Source organism: Leptonychotes weddellii, chromosome 7 (genome assembly GCF_054177405.1).
Source record: "Leptonychotes weddellii isolate Sample4059 chromosome 7, ASM5417740v2, whole genome shotgun sequence".
In the NCBI taxonomy this organism is placed as follows: Eukaryota; Metazoa; Chordata; class Mammalia; order Carnivora; family Phocidae; genus Leptonychotes; species Leptonychotes weddellii.
The window spans coordinates 116,681,235-116,704,425 of NC_138375.1; the positions used below are offsets into that span (position 1 = coordinate 116,681,235).

Below are 23,191 nucleotides of genomic sequence, written 5' to 3' on the forward strand. Positions count from 1 at the left end.
CAAGGAGTTGGTATGATTATAATATTCACGTTTTCATTTTGTATGAGATTCACAGACAAGGTTGATGTTTTTATTGAAATGCCATAATCTTAAGATTAGCAACAGATAATATACTTCAGAATATAAGATTCTAAACGTCTTACACCTTAAAATTATTAAATTACTCAAATAATATCTTACAGCTTTTGAGAGCTCCTGGTCCAGTTCAAGAATCCTGTCCGAAGATCCTTCCAACTGCTGTAATTCATACTTCACATTTCTCAGCTCATTCTGCTTCTTAGTTAGGATTTCTGATTTTAGCTCAATTATTCTTCCCAGTCCAGTTTTCTTATCCCTTATCTCATCTATCTGTTTTTGTTTCAGAGTCTCTTTTTCTGTAAAGTCATTCTACATGAGAAGAATGAGCATTAACAATTTTTTTCACTGAACAATTTACTAATAAAGTTTCCTGAATGCAAAATTAACACATGCACACTAAGGAAAATATAGGAAAGTACAAAAAAATGCAATGACCATCACCCAGAGATAATCATTATTAACTATGAGCAAACTTTTTATGATTACCTTTAAAAAGAAATTTTGGAAGACAAATACTATATGATCTCACTTATATGTGGAATCCAAAAACAAAACAAACCCAAAGAACAAACAAACTCAAAGAAAAAGAGATCAGACTTGTGGTCACCAGAGGCGGAAGGTGGGAGGAGGGAGAATTGAAGGAAGGTGGTCAAAAGGTTCAAATTTCCAGTTATTAGTACTACAGATATAATGTACACTATGATGACTACTGCTAACACTGCCATATGACATAGGAAAGTTGTTAAGGAAGTACATCCTGAAAGTTCTCATCACAAGGTAAATATATTTTCTTTTATTGTATATATATATATATATATATATGAGGAAATGGGTATTAGCTGAACCTACTGTGGTAATCATTTCACAATACTCGTGCCATATGCCTTAAACATAGAGTGGTACCTGTTAAATTATTTCTCAGTAAAACTGGGAAAAAAGAAATGCAACTTAAAATCAGATTTAAAATGTAACCTGTATTTTCTTCATATTTTTATCCTTAAAAACTTCAGACAAATTGCTTCCATGAGGTTTTTTTCTATCTCGTAAAGATTCTATCCTAACACTAACCCAAAATTTTGACAATATGAGGTCCACCCTAAAATTAAAACAATGTAACTAGAGAATCTGACACCAACAAAAGAATATAGCAATATTTACCATCAGCTGGCTGGCAATTTCTGCTTCCCTTTCTTGCCTCTCTCTCACAAGTTTGTGAAAATTTTTAATATGTCTTTCATTGAATGGTCCACGCTCAAAGCCATCTAATTCTAGCTGTGTTGCCAAAGACTGAATTAATGAATCTCTCGCTCGGATATGTTCTTGATGGCGATCCGCTTGTAGCTGCAGACGACCTTTAAAAAACACAACCATAATAATTCAATTTTCAAGTGATTATTTTTAAATTAAAAAAACTGTACATTCATAAGCAGCTATTTAAAAAAAAAAAAAAAACAACAAACACCCACAGCAGAATCTCTTATAACCTTTGCCAGTTTCCCCCACTGGTTAACTGTGGTTTTGTGACATAATAAGAAATATCTATTTGGTCTTTGTCCTTGGTTCCTGGCACAAAGCACCCAAAACTCTTAGAATTTCTGAGTGATACAGGTGAAAAGAGCATCTTTTGTTACTCATTCTAAGTCCTTTTCAGCCATACTTGAGTTTATTCTAATGAGATGACTCTTAAGAGGATGGGAGCTGGTAGTCAAAGGAACAAACTATGTGATTAGAGAGTAGGAACTTTCAGTAACCACCTCCTCAACTCTACAGAGCAGCTGAAGATTCAGAGATGTTATATAAATCTGAAGATTGGGTTCAATCACCAATGGCTAATGATTTATAGGCATGCCTATATAATGAACTTCCATAAGAACGATGAACAACAGCATTCAGAGAGCTTTCAGGTTGGTGAACACATCAAGGTGCTGGTTTCATGTGTGAGTGATGCAGATGGAAGGCGTGGAGGCTGAAGACCTCTTCCCCATACCTTGCACTATGCATCTCTTCCATTTGACTGTTCCTGAGTGGTATCCTTTATAATAAACTGGTAAAAAGGTTCCCTAAGTTCTATGAATCATGGTAGCAAATTACTGAACCTCAGAAAGGGTTTGTGGGAACTCCTGATTTATAGCCAATTGATCAGAGATCAGAAGTGTAGGTGACAGACAACTAAGGACTTGCAACTGGAATCTGAACTGGGTAGGCAGTCTTGTGGGACTCCACAGGGAAAGCACTGACTCCAGACAATTAGTGTCAGAACTGAATTCTCTCTTCCAAGAATTAGAGAATTGCTTGGTGTGGAAAAATGCACACATCTGGTGTCAGAATTGTTGTGAGTAAAAAAACAGTGCTTCCTTTAGCAATATTTTGCAATACTACAGTATAATTTCATAGTCAGGATACTGACACTGATACAATCCATCAGTTTTATTCAGATTTCCCCAGTGTTACTTTTATCTATTTGTGCATATTAAGTTCTATATAATATAATCAACTGTGTTAGTTCATACCTCCACCATGACAGTGAACATAATGAACAGTTCAACTACCACAATAAGCTTTTGTAATCATAACCATACTTATTTTTTTTTTTTGCTCTTATTGCTTTTACAACCATAACCATACTAACCTTCCTCCTGTTCCTCCTCCTACTCAGTAACCCTGGCAACCAATAATCTGTCCTCTGCTTCTGAAATTTTGACATTTCAGAGATGTTATATAAATGGAAGCATGCTGTATATTATCTTTTCAGATTGGCTTTTTTCACTCTGCATAATTTCCTGGAGATTCATCATTCATGCAGAAAATGCATAATATTATAATAGGAAAAAAGACCAAGTTAACATTTGGTCCTACCCTGCTCAACAAGCAGTTCTGATTTTTCCTGATTGAGAAGCCTTGATTCTTTATTTAACTTTTCCAGTTCACGCTGACAGTCTACCAGTCTCCTTTCTTTCTCCCTTACTGTTCTTTGGTGATTGTGATATAAATCATTTAGTTGCTCATCAGTCCCTTGAAAAACCTGTGCAGAGAACAAAATAAAGAGCTTTAATGAATACATACAAGAAGTTATCACTCTGAAGGACAAACTATGAACCAAAGCTTATTCAATATCCTTCCTTTTAACATATATATGGAAATAACACAAACATCAAGATTTGTATTTTTTTCTGAAATGAGTGGCAAAATGGATTCAAATGAGGTTCATTATAATAATCTCAAAATTTTGAAGAACAAAATTCTACCACCACAGACCTTCTCCATTTTCTGTTCCAGTTCACTATTATCTTTCTCCATTTGCTTCTTCCGGCTATCCAAGGCTTTAATTTCATTGTCAAGTCTCATTATTTTAGAGAGATTTTGTTCAATTTCTTTTAGACGATTCTGAAAACAAACAAATACTGTACATAAATTTCACTACAGTTTATACTGCAAATGAATGGAAAGGAGTAAGATGTCCCGGGTTAGGTACTTAGTAAAAGTGATCTCTCATTTAGTGCTAAAAATGCTAAAAATTATAAGAAGCAAAGAGAAACCAAGGATCAGAGACATTAAATAATTTGCACAACTCCTAACAGCTAAGACAAAAAAAAAAGCAGTAATTAAACTCTTCTTTAAAAAAATATTTTATTTATTTATTTATTTATTTATAAATCAGAGAGAGAGAGAGTGAGCACAAGCAGGGGAAGTGGCAGGCAGAGGGAGAGCAGGCGGCAGGCAGAAGGAGAAGCAGGCTCTCCGCTGAGCAAGGAGCCCAATGTGGGACTTGATCCCAGAACCCTAGGATCATAACCTGAGCCAAAGGCAGCCGCTTAACCAGCTGAGCCACCCAGACGTCCCTAAACTCCACTTCTAACTTCAAAGCCCACGTCTTGCCCTCAGCAGCTCCCACAGGTCATTCATTCACTGGGCAGCAGAGTCACATTATGTAAAGTACCACTTTATAAAAACTTAAATCTTTAATAGGCTGTTTTTAAAAAACAGATCTACTGTGTGGGCTAGAAACTCATGAGTCACGAGTGTATTCTGAGGCTGAAGGCAAAATTTACACGGAAAACTATATTTTGACTCAAAGTCTGCTCAAGCACACAGAACTCTGAACAAGTGAAGTGTGACAAGTGATTTCACTGGCGGGCTTCTAGGGACAGCTGGTTGCCTAATCTCCTAGGAATATGTGCAACCAGATTCAGTGTTCTCTTCCTGGAGCGATGCTGAGGATACTCTTCTAATGTTTGCCTCTATAATTCCAAGGCTGACCAATTCCTCTTCTGAGATATTTTTAGAAACTTATTAAACTACCACACTATTAGAGTGCTTAGGTATCAACTGTAAGCTTTCACTGCTGCACCAAAATGCACCCTTAACTTTAATGTCATTTAATAAAATTATAGTAATACCATATCTTGTGATTTGTAGTATTTTTTTTTTTTTTAAAGATTTTATTTATTTATTTGACAGAGAGCGAGAACACAAGCAGGCAGAGCAGCAGGCAGAGAGAGAGGGAGAAGCACGGGGCTCGATCCCAGGACTCTGGGATCATGACCTGAGCCGAAGGCAGACACTTAACCGACTGAGCCACCCAGGCGCCCCCTTGTGATTTGTAATATTAACAAGTAGCATGTAATCACCATAAAAACAGGAACTTTGTTCACTAATGTATCCCCAAACACAAGAGACTGGTGTTCACTATGTGAGGTAAATGGAAAAATGAGTAATTTCACCAATAATAATTCGTAACTTTCACTGATTGAACGCCTACTATATTGAAGACATTGTGCAAAATGCTGCTATACATTCACTCTAACCCTTATGAGACTACTTGCTAAGCAGGTGACTTGGAAGAATCAATGTGCATAAAGTCACATTCTTAATGATGAGAGAGGTAAGATTGGAGGCAGGGTGGTATAATGGTTAACACTGTAGGCTATGGGGACTGAAACAAGGTAAACCTCAACTTCACCTTGCACCATATAACCTTGAAATGAAGCATATACTTAAATGTAAGAACGCAAACTATAAAACTTCAAGAAGAAAACACAGAAGAAAATCTGTGTGATTTTGGGTCAGGCAAAGGTTTCCTAATTAGGAAACCAAACAAACTGTACAAGCAAAAAAATGATAAATTAGATTTCATCAAAATTAAAAACTGCTGCTCTTCCAAGAGCAGTTAATAAAATACAGTATTTGCAAAATGCTTATATGATAAGGGCTTGCATCCACAATAAAAAGAAATCTCACAGCCACAAAAGACAAAAATCCCATTCAAAACAAGCAAATATCTGAACAGAAACTTAGCCAAAGAAGATACAAAAAAAGACACTTAACATCCATAAGCATTAGAAAAATGAAAATTAAAACTACAATGAAAAAAAAAACACTCAGAGATACTACCATGCATCTACTACAATGGCTAAAATAAAAAAGACTGACAATACTAAGTAGTGACAGGACGTAGAGCAACTGCATTCTTAGATGTTGTTGGCAGGACTACAAAATGGTACAGTCACTTTCAAAAGTAATTTGGCAGCTCATAAGGTTAAACATACACTTCCATATAACCTAGCAACCCACCACTAGGAAGCTACCCAAGAGATTTGAAAAGATATCTCGAAAAGCCTGTACACCAAAGTTTATAGCAGTTTTATTCCTAATAGCTAGAAGCCGGAAAGAGCCTAATATCCATCAACTGGGGAATGGATGAACAAATTGTAATATATCCACACAATTTGCCCTGGATATTAACACCTCAGCTGTGGTACTACACTCAGAAACTTCTCAGCTTCTATCACTGCCTCTTGCCGGCATTATCTGGGCTGGATCTATCGTGAAACCTCTAGTGGCTTCGTTCTTTAAATCCAGCCAGTCCACTAAGTCCGGAGAATTCCTTCTTTTTTTTTTTTTTTTAAAGATTTTATTTATTTATTTGACACAGAGAGAGCAAGAGAGAGAGACAGAGAGCAAGCACAAGCAGGGGGAATGGCAGGCAGGGGAGACGCAGACTCCCCGCTGAGCAAGGAGCCCGATGTGGGGCTCGATCCCAGGACCCCGGGATCATGACCTGAGCCGAAGGCAGACGCTTAACAACTGAGTCACCCAGGTGCCCCCGGAATACTCCTTCTTTGAAATCTGCTTTCTTTAAAATTTATTTTAATTCCAGTGTAGTTCACATATAGTGTTATGACAGTTGTTCAGTCCCTGCAGCACAAAACCCAGGTTCTATTCCCAGAGCACACCACCTAGTAAAAGAAGCCAGGACAAACAGAACAAAAAATACAGCAGAGTATTTAAAGCTGAGGTGTTAGTGTGAAATGAGACAATGACGAAGTCGGGTCATCAGGTATACAAGAACCATGAACTTCTGTATGGAAGAAATAAGTATGCCAGAGGTGTTTTCTGAATTCAAAAACAAGTTTCTCAAGCAATTTCCACCCGAAGGCAAAAGAGGGCCAGGGTCAGGACAGAATGTGGTGGGACGAGAAGAAAGTAGTTTACGACAGAATTCCTAAAGACAGAGGGAATCTATAAAAATGAGAAAGCATGAATGCAGTATTTGAAATGAAGTGGTCTTCTAGATGGCTCCGGGGAAGGTGATCTGACTCAAACCTTATGTTTAGTTCCATGAAGGGAATAAACCTAACCTTGTATGTCAAAGCTAAAACCAAACCAAACCAAACCTTTGAAATCAACCACTTAATAAATATTTACTGAACCACCTGCTATGTGCCAGGCACTGAGCTACGCTATGAGGACACAGAGAATAAAATTAAACCCATGGAGAACTAGTCAAAACTAAACACAAATAAAGAAACAATATATATATGTGGGATGAATCACTAAATTCTACTCCTGAAACCAGTATTACACTACATGTTAATTAACTAGAATTTGAATACAAATTTGAAAACAAACAAACAATACCTCGCTATTTGCTATAGCCCTAGAACCCTGGCATCACTCAACAAATACCAGTTATCTCTTTGCCATACCTTCACATTCTTTCCTTACAATAAATGTTCCATTTCAACTATATGGATTTCATTGATACTGTTCAAGAACAGCTTGCTTTTTCACTGTCCCTACATCTCTAATTACTTACCCATTTATGATCAACAAAATCATATCCCCAATTCACTCCAATGTAATCCCCTCTGGCCATCGCAGACAAAATTCTCTTTCTTATTCCTCAGAGCCCTTACGCCTCTTGTCTTTTCTACCTTATGTGTGCCTGTCATCTTTCTAACCATGCTGCTTCTAAAGAAGATAAAATGTGTTCCAGGGTCTTGGGTATTACCATACAACATCTATACACAGTAATCATAATAACTCATCCTAACATTAATCATAATTTATCATTCTTTTGTCTATTAAACTAAATTCTAAGCCCACTGGTTCTCCATAATCTGAATGCAATTCCCTCTCTCATTTTATCCTGGTTTACTTAACCTAGGCTCTTCCTTACGTGATTCTGTTTTGATAAGTTGCATGTGTGAAAATATATAAAAATGTGGATGTAAATACATTTATAATGTATTTATACAAAAAAAAAAAACTGCTGATAGGCTGTATTTGGAAGGTCAGAAATGAGTTGGAAGAGCACCTCTTACTTTTCAACTCGTATTTTCCTATAATTTTTTTTCACTGTGAGCACATACTACTTTTAAAAGAAAAAATAAAAATACAAACAAACATACAACGCCTTCTACTCTGTCAGTTTGATTTTTCCCCATCCTATAAGGCCCAGTTCAGCCATCCCTCCTCCCCTGAAGGCTTTGTGACAGATTTCTCTTCAAGACCATCCCCCCTTTTTTAACAGCTTTACTGAGAGAGATTTCACATACCATATAACCCATCTGTTTGTGTATTTTTTAAAAGATTTTATTTATTTATTTGACAGAGAGAGAGAGCGCACAAGCAGGGGGAGTGGCAGGCAGAGGGAGAGGGAGAAGCAGGCTCCCCGCTGAGCAGATAGCCCTACGTGGGGCTCGATCCCAGGACCCAGGGATCATGACCCGAGCCGAAGGCAGACGCTTAACAGACTGAGCCACCCAGGTGCCCATAATCCACCTGTTTAAAGTGTACAATTTAACACTATTTAGTATATTCATAGAGTTGTGCAACCATTACCACAACCTAATCTTAGGGTATTTCAACTTCCAAAAAGGAAACTACGCCAATTAGCAGTCACTGTTCATTCCTCTCTACCACCTACCCTACACAATCAATTTTCTGCCTCTCTAGATTTGCCTATTTTGGACATTTCAAATAAATGGAATCGTATAATATGTGATCTTTTGTAATTGGCTCCTTTCACTTAATGTGTTTTCGAGGTTCTTGCCTGTTGTAGCATGTATCAGAACTTCATTCCTCTTTATGGCTGAATAATATTCCAATGTAAGGGTATGCCACATTTTATTCAGCAGTAAATGGACAACTGAGTTGTTTCCATTTTTTGGCTATTATGAATAATGCTGCTATGAACGTCCCTACACAAGTTTTGTATAGATGAATTTTTTAAATTTCTCTTGGGTAGAAGATTTTTTTTTTTTTTAAGATTTTATTTATTTATTTGACAGACAAGAGACAGCAAGAGAGGGAACACAAGCAGGGGGAGTGAGAGAGGGAGAAGCAGGCTTCCTGCTGAGCGGGGAAGCCTGATGTGGGGCTCGATCCCAGGGATCATGACCTGAGCCGAAGGCAGACACTTAATGATTGAGCCACCCAGGCGCCCCTGGGAGTAAGATACTTAAGGAGTAAAATTGCTGGATATGTTAACTCTATGTTTAACATTTCAAGGAATTGCTGAACTGTTTTCCAGTGTCGGATGCATCATTTTACATTCCCACCAGCATATATGAGGGTTCCAATTTCTCCCTATCCTTATTAACACTAATTATACATCTTTTTGATTTACAGCCACTCTGTGATTTTGATTTGTATGTTCCTGAAGAATAATGATGTCAAATATCTTTTCATGTGTCTTTGGACACATAGATACCTTCTTTAGAGAAACATCTATTTAGATCCTTTGCACATTTTCAATTTGTTATTTCTCTAATTATTGAGTTTATATAGAGATCGTTATATATTCCAGAAAAAGGTCCCTTTTTAGATATATGACTGGCAATTATTTTCTCCCTTTTTGTGGGTTGTCGTTTTGCTTCTCGATGATGTAGTCTGCAAAACAAGTTTTTTATTTCGAGGAAGTCCAATTTATCTATTTTTTCTTTTCTCACTTGTGCAACAGACACCACCTTTTAGTTCCTGAAGAACCTATGCTTTAAACGATATTATTTGCATAGCTCTTCAAATTACTCCTTTGTGATCCTATCTTCTTAAAAAGTTTCCTTGTTTCTCCTAATAGATTTTAAGTTCTTTAAAAGCAAGGTCCAAGTTTTTGGCCTCATCATCCCCAAGAGCACCTGGCACAGTGCTACGCAAAAAACAATATTCACTAAATAATGCAATAATGTCAATGGGTACTGGACAGAAATAAAACCAAAGCTTTTCTAGTTTACAATTCAAAAATCTATACCAGGAGGTTGGAAGATGGCAATGGAGTAGGAGGACCCTAGGCTCACCTCACCCCACAAATACAAGTAGATAACTATCAAATCATCCTCAATACCCCAGAAATCTATCTGAAGTCTGGCAGAACAAACTCCACAACTAAAGGTAGAGAAGAAGTCACAGTGAAGAAGACAGGAAGTGCAGAGATGCAGTTTATGGCCCCTGGGGTGGGGAAGGAGAAGCAGTCACTGAGAAGGGGGAGAAGATAGACTAACACTCAGGGAAGCACACAAGAGAAAACAAATCCCCATAGCAATTCACGTGGAAAGCGAGAGGGCCTGAATTTTTTGAGTTTTTGCAACTAGTGGAGCCTGGAGTTTTAAAGGTCAACGTGTTTGGCTCTGGGAAAGCTCAAAGGGCATTGGGGCTGCTCTTGGAGAAAATGTGGGGCAAACAGCCATGGAAACAGCAATTTGAAGAGCTCCTGGGGCACAGAGTGGGGAGGTTAGTTGCTCCTCTCAGAGCATGTCCTCGAGAGGCAATGTTCATTCAGAGACCGCTCCGGGAACAAAGGAACTGGCAGGCACCATTTCCCTCCCCATCCCTAAGCATAAGCAGAGGGCCATCTGCAGGAACCAGCCCAGCCCTGACACCTGCTACCTAACTTACTTACACTAAGCCATGCCCCCCAACGCCCCAGTGGAACCTCTGCTCCCAATCACCCTCACCTAAGTCCCAGTGCAACAGGTCCCCTCCCCAAGAAGACTGGCCCAAACCCCTGCCAAGATCGCATCTCTCAACGCAGGAGTTTTGCGGAGCCTCGGTTCCAGTGACAGTGGTGATAGATCTCATTTCACAAGCAGAACAGAGTACACCTAGTTAAAATGTGCCACAATCAGGCCAGGGACCCAACAATGCCCACAACAGGTAAAGACAGCCTCTGCAAATGACTGGTTTGAAGGATAAAGTGGCTAGGATACAAAAATGGAGCACATGAAGCACACACAGGAGATGCTTCCAGAAGCACCAGGCTCCAGAGAACAGGGGACACTACACTGCAGGGCACTATAGGACGACCTCTTCTTCATAAAGGCATTCCCCTCAAAAATAGGAAACACAGCTGACTTTCCTGATACACAGTAACAGGCACAGAGACTTAGACAAAATGAGAAGACAGAAGTATTTGTCCCAAATCTAAGAACAGGACAAGGCCACAGCTATAAATCTAAGTGAAACAGAAATAAGTAACATGCCTGTTGGAGAATTTAAAGCAATGATGATAAGGATACTCACTGGACTTGGGAAAAGAGGGGAAGACATCACTGACAGCATTAACACAGAGATAATGAATAACATAGCAGAGATAAAGGGCTCAATAAATGAAATGAGAAACACATTCGATGGATTGAACAGCAGGCTGGAAGAAGCAGAAGAAAGATACAGTGACCCACAAAAGAGACTAATGGAAAGTCATCAAACTGAATAAAAGGAAGAAAAAAGAATTATGCAAAATGAGAACAGACAGGGACGCCTGGGTGGCTCAGTCAGTTGAGCGTTTGCCTTAGGTTCAGGTCATGATTCCAGGGTCCTGGGATCAAGTACCACATCGGGCTCCTTGCTCAGCGAGGAGCCTGCTTCTCCTTTTGCCTGCCGCTCCCCCTGCTTGTGCTCTCTCTCTGACAAATACATAAATAAAATCTTAAAAAAAAAAAAAAAAGAGAGAACAGACTTTGGGAACTCAGTGACTCCACCAAACATAACGTTTGTATTATAGGAGTCCCAGAAGAAGAAGAGAGAGAAAATGGGGCAGAGAATTTATCTGAAGAAATAATAGCTGAAAACTTCCTTAATCTGGAAGAGATTAAGGAGATACCAGATTCAGGAGGCACATCTTTTCTGACCCCAAAGCTGTGAAACTAGACATCAGTCACAAGAAAAAATGTGGCACTAAATACACAGAGATTAAATAACATGCTACTAAACAATGAATGGGTCAACCAGAAAATAAAAGAAGAAACAAAAAAGTACGTGGAGGGGTACATGGTAGGCTCGGTTGGAGGAGCGTGCGACTCCTGATCTCAGGGTTGTAAATTCAAGCCGCATGCTGGGTGAAGAGATTACTAAAAAAATAAATAAAACTTTTTAAAAAAGTACATGGAAACAAATGAAAATGAAACACAACAGTTCAAAATTGTTGGGACATAGCAGAAGCTGTTCTAAGAGAGAAATTTATAGCAATAGAGACCTACCTAAAGAAGACATGTCTCAAATAAACAACCTAACCTTACACCTAAAGGTGCTAGAGAAAAGAGCAAACAAAACCCAAACAAACCTCTTCCCCTCTCCCCCGCCAGCTCGTGATTTCTCTCTCTCTCACAAATAAATAAATACAACCTTAAAAAACAAAACAAAAACTCCCAACAAACAAAACTCCAGGACCACATGGCTTCACAAGTAAGTTCGACATACCAAAACCAGATAAAGACACCATAAAAGAAAGAGAACTACAGGCCAATATCTCTGATGAACATAGATGTAAAAATCCTCAACAAAATACTAGCAAACCGAATCCAACAATAAATAATCAGGGCACCTGGGTGGCTCAGTCAGTTAAGCATCTGCCTTTGGTCTCCCTCTGCCTCCTCCCCGCTGCTCATGCTTCGTCTTTCCCTGTCTCTCAAGTAAATAAATAAAATCTTAAAAAAAAAAAAAAAATCATTCACCACGATCAAGTAGTATTTATTTCTGGGTTACAAGGTTGGTTCAATATTTGCAAATCAATTAGTATGATGCATCACATCAGTAAGACAAAGGGTAAGAACCTTATGATCATTTCAATAGACGCAGAAAAAGCATCTGACAAATACAACATCCATTCATGATAAAAACTCTCAAAAAAGTAGGTTTAGAGGGGACATACCTCAACATAATAAAGGCCATCTATGAAAAACACACGGCTAACACCATCCTCAATGGGGAAAAACTGAGAGCCATTCCCCAAGGTCAGGAACAAAACTTTTATTGAATATAGTAATACAAGTCCCAGCCACAGCAATCAGACAACTAAAAGAGACAAAAGGCCTCCAAACTGGTAAGGAAGAAGTAAAATTTTGACTATTGGCAGATGACATGATACTATATATTGTAAATATATGGTATGCTATATACATACTATCGTCAACATACTAAACAATACACAGTGTACATACTATACATGTGTATACATGTATATACACACTACATATATGTATATAATACATATATACGTATATAACCAGAAAGACTATCAAAAAACTATTAGAACTGATAAACAAATTCAGTAAAATCAAAGGAAACAAAACCAATTATATTTCTATACACCAATAATGAAGCAGCAGAAAAAGAAATTAAGAAAACAATCCCATTTACAATTGCACCAAAAACAGTAAGACACCTAGGAGTAAACCTAACCAAAGAGGTGAAAGACCTGTACTCTGAAAACCATAGAATACTGATGAAAGAAAATGAAAATGACCCAAAGAAGTGGGAAGACATTCCATGCCCATAGATTGGAAGAACAAATACTGTTGAAATGTCTATACCACCCAAAGCAATCTACAGATTTAATGCAATCCCTATCAAAATACCAACAGCATTTTTCACAGAACTAGAATAAACAATCCAAAAATCTGTACGGAACCACAAAACCCCGAAGAGCCACAGCAATCTTGAAAAAGAAAAGCAAAACTGGAGACGTCGCAATTCCAGACTTCAAATTATATTACAAAGCTGTAGTGATCAAAATAGTATGGTACTGGCACAAAAACAGACACACAGATCGATAGGACAGAAAATCCAGAAATTAACCCACAATAATATGGTCAACTAATCTTCGACAAAGCAGGAAAGAATATCCAAAGGAAAAAAGACTGTTCGACAAATGGTATTGGGAAAACTGGTCAGCTACATGTGAAAGAATTAAACTGGACCACTTTCTTACACCATACACAAAAATAAAATGGATTAAAGACCTAAATGTGAGACTTTAAACTATAAAAGTCCTAGAAGAGAGCACAGGCAGTAATTTCTCCAACACAGGCCACAGCCATTTTTTTCCACACAGGTCCCTTCAGGGAAGGGAAACAAAAGCAAAAATAAACTATTGGGATTACATTGAAATAAAAAGCTTCTGCACAAAGAAGACATCAAAACTAAAAAGTAACTTATGGAATGGGAGAAGAGAAAACATATAAAGAACTGATACAACTCAACACCCGAGAAACAAATAATCCAATTAAAAAATGGGCATAAGACATGAACAGACATTTCTCCAAAGAAGACATCAAGATGGCAGACACATGAAAAGATGCTCAACATTACTGTTCATCAGGGAAATGCAAATCAAAACTACAATGAGATACCATCTCACACCTGTGAGAATAGGTAAAATCACAAGATGGTACTGAGGATGTGGAGGAAGAGGAACCCTCTTGCACTACTGGTGGGAATGCAAACTGTGGCAGCCACTCTGGAAAACAGTAAAAAGTTAAAAATAGAACTACCTTATGATCCAGCAATTGCACTACTGGGTATTACCCAGAGTATACAAGAACACTCATTCGAAGGGATACATGTTTATAGCAGCATTATTTACAATGCTGAGATATGGAAGCAGCCCAAGTGCCATCGACTGAAGAATGGATAAAGATGTGATATATAGAGACAATGGACTATTACTCAGCCATAAAAAAAGAATGAAATCTTGCCATTTGCAACAACATGGATGGAACTAGATAGTAGAATGCTAAGTGAAACTAGTCAGAGAAAGACTAATTGGATTTCACTCATACATGGAATTAAGAAACAAAACGAACAAAGGCAAAATAAAAAAGGAGACAAAATAAGAAATAGACTTTTTTTTTTTAAAGATTTTATTTATTTATTTGACAGAGAAAGAGAAAGAGCAAACACAAGCAGGGGGGAGCAGCAGAGGGAGAGGGAGAAGCAGGCTCCCCACTGAGAAGGGAGCCCCATGTGGGGCTTGATCCCAGGACCCTGGGATCATGACCTGAGCAAAAGGCCGAGGCTTAACTGACTGAGCCACCCAGGTGCTCCAAGAAACAGACTTAACTATGGAGAACAAACTGATGATTACCGGAGGGGAAGTGGGTAGGAGGATAGGTGAAATAGATGATGGGGATTAAGGAATACCTTTGTCATGATGACCATCAGATGATTAATATAAAAACTTTTTTAAATGAATGAATGAATGAATAAATAAATAAAAATGAAAAAATAATCTATACTAGTATTTAGAGATGAATTTAAGAGCCAAATCAGTTAACTTTTACATAATTTAAAAAAAATTCTTCTACTATTTGAAACCTAGAAAATGGCCATTTTCAAGGATGCTCTTACTTATTTAGGCTAGGAACACTTTAAGAGCAAGGACATAACTGTAGTTCTCCTTGTACCTGTAACCCCAAGCACAGTATACCTTGTATACCCCTTGCACACAGGAAATAATAAATGTTTAGGAAGCGTACATTTTTATTTATGGTCTTTATGGTCTTTCTTATAAACCACAAGAGTTTAGAAAACTGTCAGATATATCAACATGTTATGCATCAATTCCAAATTTTATGCAATGTCAAGAAAATCCTGAAAATTATAAAAATTCCCTGGAAAGATGTGTCAATTAAAAAAAAAAAATCTCAGGGCACCCGGGTGGCTCAGTCCTTAAGCATCTGCCTTCGGCTCAGGTCATGATCCCAGGGTCCTGGGATCGAGCCCCGCATCAGGCTCCCTGCTCAGCGGGAGGCCTGCTTCTCCCTCACCCACTCCCCCTGCTTGTGTTCCCTCTCTGGCTGTCTCTCTGTCAAATAAATAAATAAAATCTAAAAGAAAAAAAAAAATCTCCTTAAGAATACAGTAATGTGGAAGGTTGGGTCATTATTCAACAACTGAAGATGTACCTCAGTAACTTAGTACGATGGTATGAATTTGTTTACTCTCAAATTCAAGCTCTTTGGGCAATTCTAAGACTAACCACCCAATACAGAACTAAGATATTAACCATAACATTATAGAGTGGTATTTTTTTCAAGAAATATATACAACATCCAAATTTATATAAAAATAAAGTGCTTTAAGGGATGCTACCATGATAAAAGGTGACCTTCTTACCTTCAATGGATCAAGTTCGTTCTCATAGGATTTGACAATTTCCTTTGATGATGTTAACTGGGCTTCCTTACTAGTAATCTGGTCACGTATCTCACAAGCTTTTTCCTTATTTTGCTTCAAATATTTTAGTTCTGTTTGACATTCTTTTACTTTCTGACCCTGTGTCTGTCGTACCTGCCGCAGTGTTTCCAAGGCTTTTATGTACCTTTGGAGATATTAAATAAAAATCAAACTTCTGTCCAAGGGAATTACAGTAGATTTAAACAATGGAATATTACATAGTTGTTAAGATGACATTTACAAAGAGTTATTAATAACTTAGAAAATGCTTATGATGTAATGGTAAATGAAAAAGTTACATATAAATTATCAACAGGTCAATAAAGATGTACAGAATGAAAACAGAAAGGAAATATGCCTAGTGGTTGTTATTGGATGACAGGTAATAACTAATGACTTTTTTACTTTTAAAACATTTTCTCTTTTAAAAAAGAAGCATCCAAATTGCAACCATGGCTCAGTAACTTAATGGGTTTTTATAAAGTCTCACAAAAGGTTACAAACCTTGTTGCTGAAAAAATCTCATCAAATTTTTGCTTCAGAGCCTTTCCTTCACTTAAAGGCCAATTAGAGTCTTCTTGGTGACAAAAAATGACATTATTTAGCACAGACCTGGAAACCCCAAGAGAACTTATCATCTCTCGGTCAATTTCTGCACACTTAGAGCTGACACTGACCTTCTCACCATGCCTACAGAAAACAAAAATCGAGAATTTATGTAAAAAAAAAAAAACCCCAAACCCCTCCATTTGTACCTGTTTAATCATTCCTTTACACTGTACTTGTTAAAAAGAAAAAGAAAAGAAAGAAAAAGAAAAGAAAAAAGAAGAAGGAAAAAAAAAAGTCCTCTCATCCATCCCATTACAATAGGTTCCTCATGGTAAAAAGTTTAAATGATTCAGCAGTTCAATGATGAAAAAGTATGTAAAACAGCACAGGACAGGAAATGATGCCAGAATTAATTTTTTTTACATGTTTGGACTTCGAAATACAGTAATTTAAAGTATTTATAGACAATAAACAGAGGAAACTATCTTCCATCCCCAGAATTTAAAAATAAGAAAAGAAAGAGACTTAAAAGAATAAAACAGGATGATCCACAGCAGATAGGCAACAGTGCCTTAAACAAAGACATCTAAAGACTGTATTGTTTAGATAGGGACTGTTTAGTAAGAGACACACTGTAAAGAGAGAACAAAGGCAAACTTTAGTGATGCTCACCTAAGCAAATCCAAGGAGGATTCTTAATCAGTAGACCTCAACTTCTAAGGTCACACTGACAAAGCAATCCAACAGACAGAAGTGTCTTAGGGTCTTTTAAAAGATAAGTTCCCCTCAAAAAATAAAAATAAAAAATAAATAAAAGATGAGTTCCCTACATAATTATAAGTAGGGCCAGGAGCATCCCTGCCCTTGGATTCCAAGAGATGTCTCAGTACCTTTCATAAGAAGGACATATTCAACATTTTCTTTCCTATCTTCTGTGCAGAATGTGTTAATAACTAGATTAGGTGGGCAGAAGTAGTGTCTGTATTTACTATCATTTATATATTCCAATATGTGCTTTGAAAATACTACACTGAATACACTGAGAATGTTTTGTAGGGGTATAGAATGGACACAGAACAGGAGGTTATTACATTAGACCAGGGAAAGATGATGGTAGCTTGAACTAGAATGGTCATTGCACAGATGGAAAGACTCAAGAGACATTTAGGTTAAATCCATAGGACCTGATAATGAGGTGTCAAGAGAGACAGGTTACTGGTTTGTGTCAGTGGACTGACAGGAGTGCCATTCACTGCGATGAGGAGCACTGCAAGAGTATCAGGTTGTGGGAGGTTTTTTAGGTGTCAAGGGGAAAGACTCATGAGCTTGGTTTTGAACTTTCTGAATCTGAGGTGTCTTTGAAAGAGCTGGTAGAACATGAGAAAGGCAGTTGCGTACATAGGTCTACAAATAAAGGTCTGGAGACCTAAATCTCTGAGTCACCTATGAATATACAGTAATTTGAGCAATGGATATGGATGAGATTAACTAGGAAGAGAATATAGAGCAGAAATAGGAGAGGATCTAGGAGCCTGTCCAACTCCTACCTTTAGTGGCTGGGTAGGATGTGGCTGTGAAAAAGAGAACAGTGTCGTGTCATGGAAGACTATTAAAGATTTTCAAGAAGTTATTAACAGCTACCATTTACTGAATTACAGTGCACAGAACAATGGCCCTTCAAAGATACTTACATTCTAATCCCTGGAATTTGTGAATCTGTTGGGTTACATGGCAGGATAACGATTATAGATGGAGTTAAGGTTGCTTATCACCTAGACCCTAAATAGAGGAATTACCCTGGATTATTTTGGTGGGTCAACACAATCACAACGGTCCTTAATTGGGAGAGGGAGGCAGAAGAGAAGGTCAGAGTAATGTACGGTGAGAACTCTGCCCACTATTGCTGGCTTTGAAGATGAAGGAGGGCCATGAGCCAAGGAATGTGGGTGGACTGTAAAAGGGCACGGAAATAGATCTTCCCTGGATCCTGCAGAAAGGAACACAGCCCTGCCAACATCTTGATTTTAAGCCAGTGAGACCCAATTCAGATTTATAAATTACAGAACTATAAGATAATAAATGTGTATTGTTTTAAACCACTAAGTTTGTGGTTTGTTTTGCAGTCATGGAAAACTAATACGTGAGCTCTTACTACCTGTTAAGTGTTTTATATGCATTAGCTCAATCCTTAAAACAGCTAAGATATATGCAGTAATAATGAATCTCCATTTTACAAATAAAAAAACACAGGCTTGCTATGAGATCTATTTTGTAAAGCAATAGCATTATCCTAATTAATGCAGAAGGTACCTGTGACCTTAGTTAGAACTGTTTCAGTAGAGGAATAAAATTGGGCTGGAGGAGGAGTGAGGAGGAAGAACAGAAATGGAGACAGTATCAACAACTCTTCTTGAGAAGACTGGCTGGAAAGGGGAAGATGGAGGCAGACAGTAATTGGCATGGAATGAAATTCAAGGGGTGTGGGAGAGACCTGAGTGTGTTTACATGCCAAGGAAACAAACCTGCTTAAGGAGCCAGTAGCTAAAATCCTGTCTCTAGCAAATAATAGGTGCTAAACGTTATTAATTAAAGGAATTACTTCATTAGTTGAACAAATAAATGAACAAGTAAAAGGGAGGGGCAAGGGGACAATTAAGTAATGTGCTCAACAAGGATAACAAAGCTTTGAAGCCAGGGCAGGCTAATTCCAAAATCCATTCCCATTACAACATACCTCCCTCCAACAAAGGTAACAGTCGAAAGGGACGAATTCTCTCTTTCCTATTGGTATGCTTCTCATCTCACCCACTCCTACACATGATACTAGCATTTTCCATTCATTCAATCTATATTTGAGTGATTGTGCACCTTCAACTGAGCAACTGTTCATAAATTACTCAAAGGAATGTAGCATTATCACTAAATCTTTAATGGGATCATTCTGTGTAACTGATAAATAGATCAAACAACAAATGTTCATTGCGGATGAAGCTATACATATGAAGGGGCAGGGAGTACACAGGAACTCTACTTTCTGCTCAGTTTTGCTGAGAACCTAAAACTGCTCTAAAAAATAAAGTCTGTTTAAAAAAATTAACATGCTCCCCTAAAATAACGGGAAAAAACCCATTAGGTTCTTATGAACCTAAATGACTGAAAATGAACAGATACTCAAATATAAATAAACACCTACTTTGTTCTAGTAATGACTCCTTCCAGGGTTTTAAATTCTGTCTTTTTGCTCTTCTGAGTGCACACCATAGACCTCTGTACAGCTATAAGTTCTCCATTGACATCACGAAACTGCAGACGAATCTGGGCTCTAACATCTGTTTCTTGAGCAACCTTTGAAGATAAACGGAGAAAAATTATGCTACCTTAGTAAGTATCAGAACATTCGTTCTAAAAGAAAAGACACAAGCAATCTTACCAAAAATTAGAACAAAAAAAAGAAAAACTTAAACATCCAAAATGAGTGACAGTTTTACATGCTACTCAATATATAGGAAGAAAAGGATACTCTTTAATTGATCTACTAAAATTGTTTATTTTCTGTTATTCAGTATCATTAGGAGATCAGGTATGTAGATTTTTCAAATAAATAAATTTTACCTTCTTATCAAAAGTGTTTTCCAACAGATTTTTAAAAACATACACAAGCTTACAGAAAAGTAAAAATACAATATACAGAACTTTTCTCCCCTGAACCAATTGAGATTAAGTTGCTGATTTGATGTCCCATCAATATTTCCTACAAAATAGGGACACTGTCAAACATAAAAATCAGGAAATTTAGAGTGATGTATTACTACCATATGGTCCCCAGATTCCATTCAAGTTTTGCCGATTGTTCCAATATGCCCTTTACAACAAAAGGATTATATAGTGTATGACAGGTCAGAATTATATACTGTATTACACACTGTTCAGAATTACATATTGTTATCATGCCTCTAGTTTCTTTCAGTCTGGGACAGTTCCTCAGATTTTCCTTGACTTTCATGACTGATAACTTTGAAAATTATAAAACAGTATTTCAGAGACTATTTCCCAAAATTTGGGTTTGTCTAATATTTCCTCATGACTAGAATAAGATTATGCACCTTTGGCAGGAGTATTACAGAAGTGACGTGTGTTCCTTTCATTGCATCTTGTCAAATGGGACATGATTTCAATTTATCCCACTATTGGGATAATGGTGGTATCTGTCACACTTCTCTACCATAAAATTATTTTTTATACTTCACTATTAATAAATATTTGGGAGATACATGGAGACCATGTTAATATCTCATACCTCATCACACTTTCTTCCACTAGTTTTAGCAACTATTAATGTTTCTTACCTGAATGAACTATTTCTATGATAGCTATCAAATAGTAATTTTCTAGTTCCATTATTTCTCCTACATTTATTTGTTAAGATTCTACTATAAGGGTTTTGTCTTTTCCTCATTTTTTATTTTCATTTAAAAAAATATTACTATAGACTCCTACATTCCTCACTTGGACTCCAATTCCCAAACAGGATGCCACAGTTAGCTTCTGTGGATGCCTTCCTCCCTCAGCTTCACCAATTGGCTTATGTACTGAATGCATTAGGGATGAAGGAAGGTGCTGAGTTTTTACCATGAATACTGAATTTATTTTATTTTGTTTTTAAAGATTTATTTATTTTAGAGAGAGCGTGAGCTCAAGCACAAGCGGGTGGAGAAGAGGAAGAGAATCTTCAAGCAGACTCCCCGCTGAGCAGGGAGCCCACCATGGGGTTAGATCTCATGACTCATGAGATCATGACCTGAGCAGAAACCAAGAGTCAGATGCTCAGCAGACTTAGCCACCCAGACACTTCATGAATTTAAATGTTTTTGTACTTACTGATGCTCATATAATTTTTCTCCTTTATTCTGTTAATCAGTGGCAAACTACATTGATCGGTTTTCAAATGTTAAACTTGCATTCCTAAGATAAACCCAACTTATTCATGGTATATTATTTCTATTTGCATATTAATGAATTTGGTTGGTTACCATTTTCCTATGGATTTTTGCATTTTTGTTCATCAGTGGTATCCATAGTTCTCCTGTAATGTCTTTGGTTTTGGTATCAGGGTAATGTTAGCCTCATAAAATGAATTGGGACATATTTCCTCTGCCTCTCTTTTCTGAAAGTTTGTGTAGAATTGACATTATTTCTTCCTAAAATGTTTGGTAGAATTCAGGGAAATCATCAGGTCCTGAAGTTCTCATCATGAGGTTTTAAACTGTTAATTTCTTCAATAGGAATATTTTTTTCTTGGGTGACCTTTAGTAGTTGGGTGTCCTTAATAGAATTTGTCTATTTCATCTAAGTTGAATGTACTGGCATAAAGTTGCTAACAATATTGTCTTATTACCTATATAGTGCCTGTAGGATCTGTAGTGATATTGCCTTGTTTACTCTGAATATTGATAATTTCTGTCTTCTTCTTCTTGATCATGCTGCTTAGAGGTTTATTAATTTCACTTTTTTTTTTTTTAAGAAAGAAACAAGGTTTCACTGGTTTTCTCTGTTGTCTTTGTATTCTATTTCACTTACTTTTGCTCTTATCTTTATTTAATTTCTCCCCTTTGCCTATTTTGAGTTTAATTAGCTTGTCTTTTTCAAGCTTCTTAAGATGGAAGCTCTCAGGTCATTAATTTCAGATATTTTTTCTTTTCTAACACTTGATTCTATAAATTTCCTTTTTTTTTTATTATGTCAGTCACCATACAGTACATCATTAGTTTTTGATGTAGCGCTCCATGATTCATTGTTTGCGTATAACATAGTGCTCCATGCAATATGTGCCCTCCTTAATACCGATCACCAGGCTAACGCATCCCCCACCCTCCTCCCCTCTAAAACCCTCAGTTTGTTTCCTGGAGTCCATAGTCTCTCATGGTTCATCTCCCCCTCCGATTCCCCCACTTCATTTCTCCCTTCCTTCTCCTAATGTTCTCCATGCTATTCCTTATGTTCCACAAATAAGTGAAACCATATGATAATTGACTTTCTCTGCTTGACTTATTTCACTTAGCATAATCCCCTCCAGTTCCATCCATGTTGATGCAAAAGTTGGGTATTCATCCTTTCCGATGGCTGAGTAATATTCCATTGTATATATGGACCACATCTTCTTTATCCATTCGTCTGTTGAAGGGCATCTCGGCTCTTTCCACAGGTTGGCTATTGCGGACATTGCTGCTATGAACGTTGGGGTGCATATGGCCCTTCTTTTCACTACATCTGTGTTTCTGGGGTAAATACCCAGTAGTGCAATTGCTAGGTCAAAGGGTAGCTCTATTTTTAATTTTTTGAGGCATCTCCACACTGTTTTCCAAAGTGGCTGTACCAACTTGCATTCCCACCAACAGTGTAAGAGGGTTCCCCTTTCTCCACAACCTCTCTAACATTTGTTGTTTCTTGCCTTGTCAATTTTTGCCATTCTAACTGGTGTAAGGTGGTATCTCAATGTGGTTTTGATTTGAATTTCCCTGATGGCTAATGATGATGAACATTTTTTCAAGTGTCCGTTAGCCATTTGTATGTCTTCTTTGGAAAAGTGTCTGTTCATGTCTTCTGCCCATTATTTTTTATTATGTTATATTAATCACCATACATTATTACATCATTAGTTTTTGATGTAGTGTTCCATGATTCATTGTTTGCATATAACACCCAGTGCTCTATGCAGTACGTGCCCTCTTTAATACCCACCACCAGGCTAACCCATCCCCCCAACACCCTCCCCTCTAGAACCCTCAGTTTGTTTCTCAGAGTCCATAGTCTCTCATGGTTCGTCTCCCCCTCC

The 23,191-nt window shown here is 37.4% G+C and overlaps 1 protein-coding gene across 2 annotated transcripts in view; it reads right to left on the reverse strand.

Moving 5' to 3' along the window:
* The window catches only part of RAD50 (RAD50 double strand break repair protein), an 80,278-nt gene that overhangs the window by 41,419 nt on the left and 15,668 nt on the right, over positions 1 to 23,191 (reverse strand). For both annotated transcript variants that reach the window (XM_081827080.1, XM_081827079.1), the window contains 7 exons: positions 19,553 to 19,704; positions 16,315 to 16,500; positions 15,751 to 15,955; positions 3,334 to 3,462; positions 2,935 to 3,100; positions 1,237 to 1,430; positions 181 to 387 (listed from right to left, as the gene is read on the reverse strand). In XM_081827080.1, the coding sequence (XP_081683206.1) occupies positions 181 to 387; positions 1,237 to 1,430; positions 2,935 to 3,100; positions 3,334 to 3,462; positions 15,751 to 15,955; positions 16,315 to 16,500; positions 19,553 to 19,704 (1,239 nt within the window). The remainder of the gene's footprint in view (positions 1 to 180; positions 388 to 1,236; positions 1,431 to 2,934; positions 3,101 to 3,333; positions 3,463 to 15,750; positions 15,956 to 16,314; positions 16,501 to 19,552; positions 19,705 to 23,191) is intronic.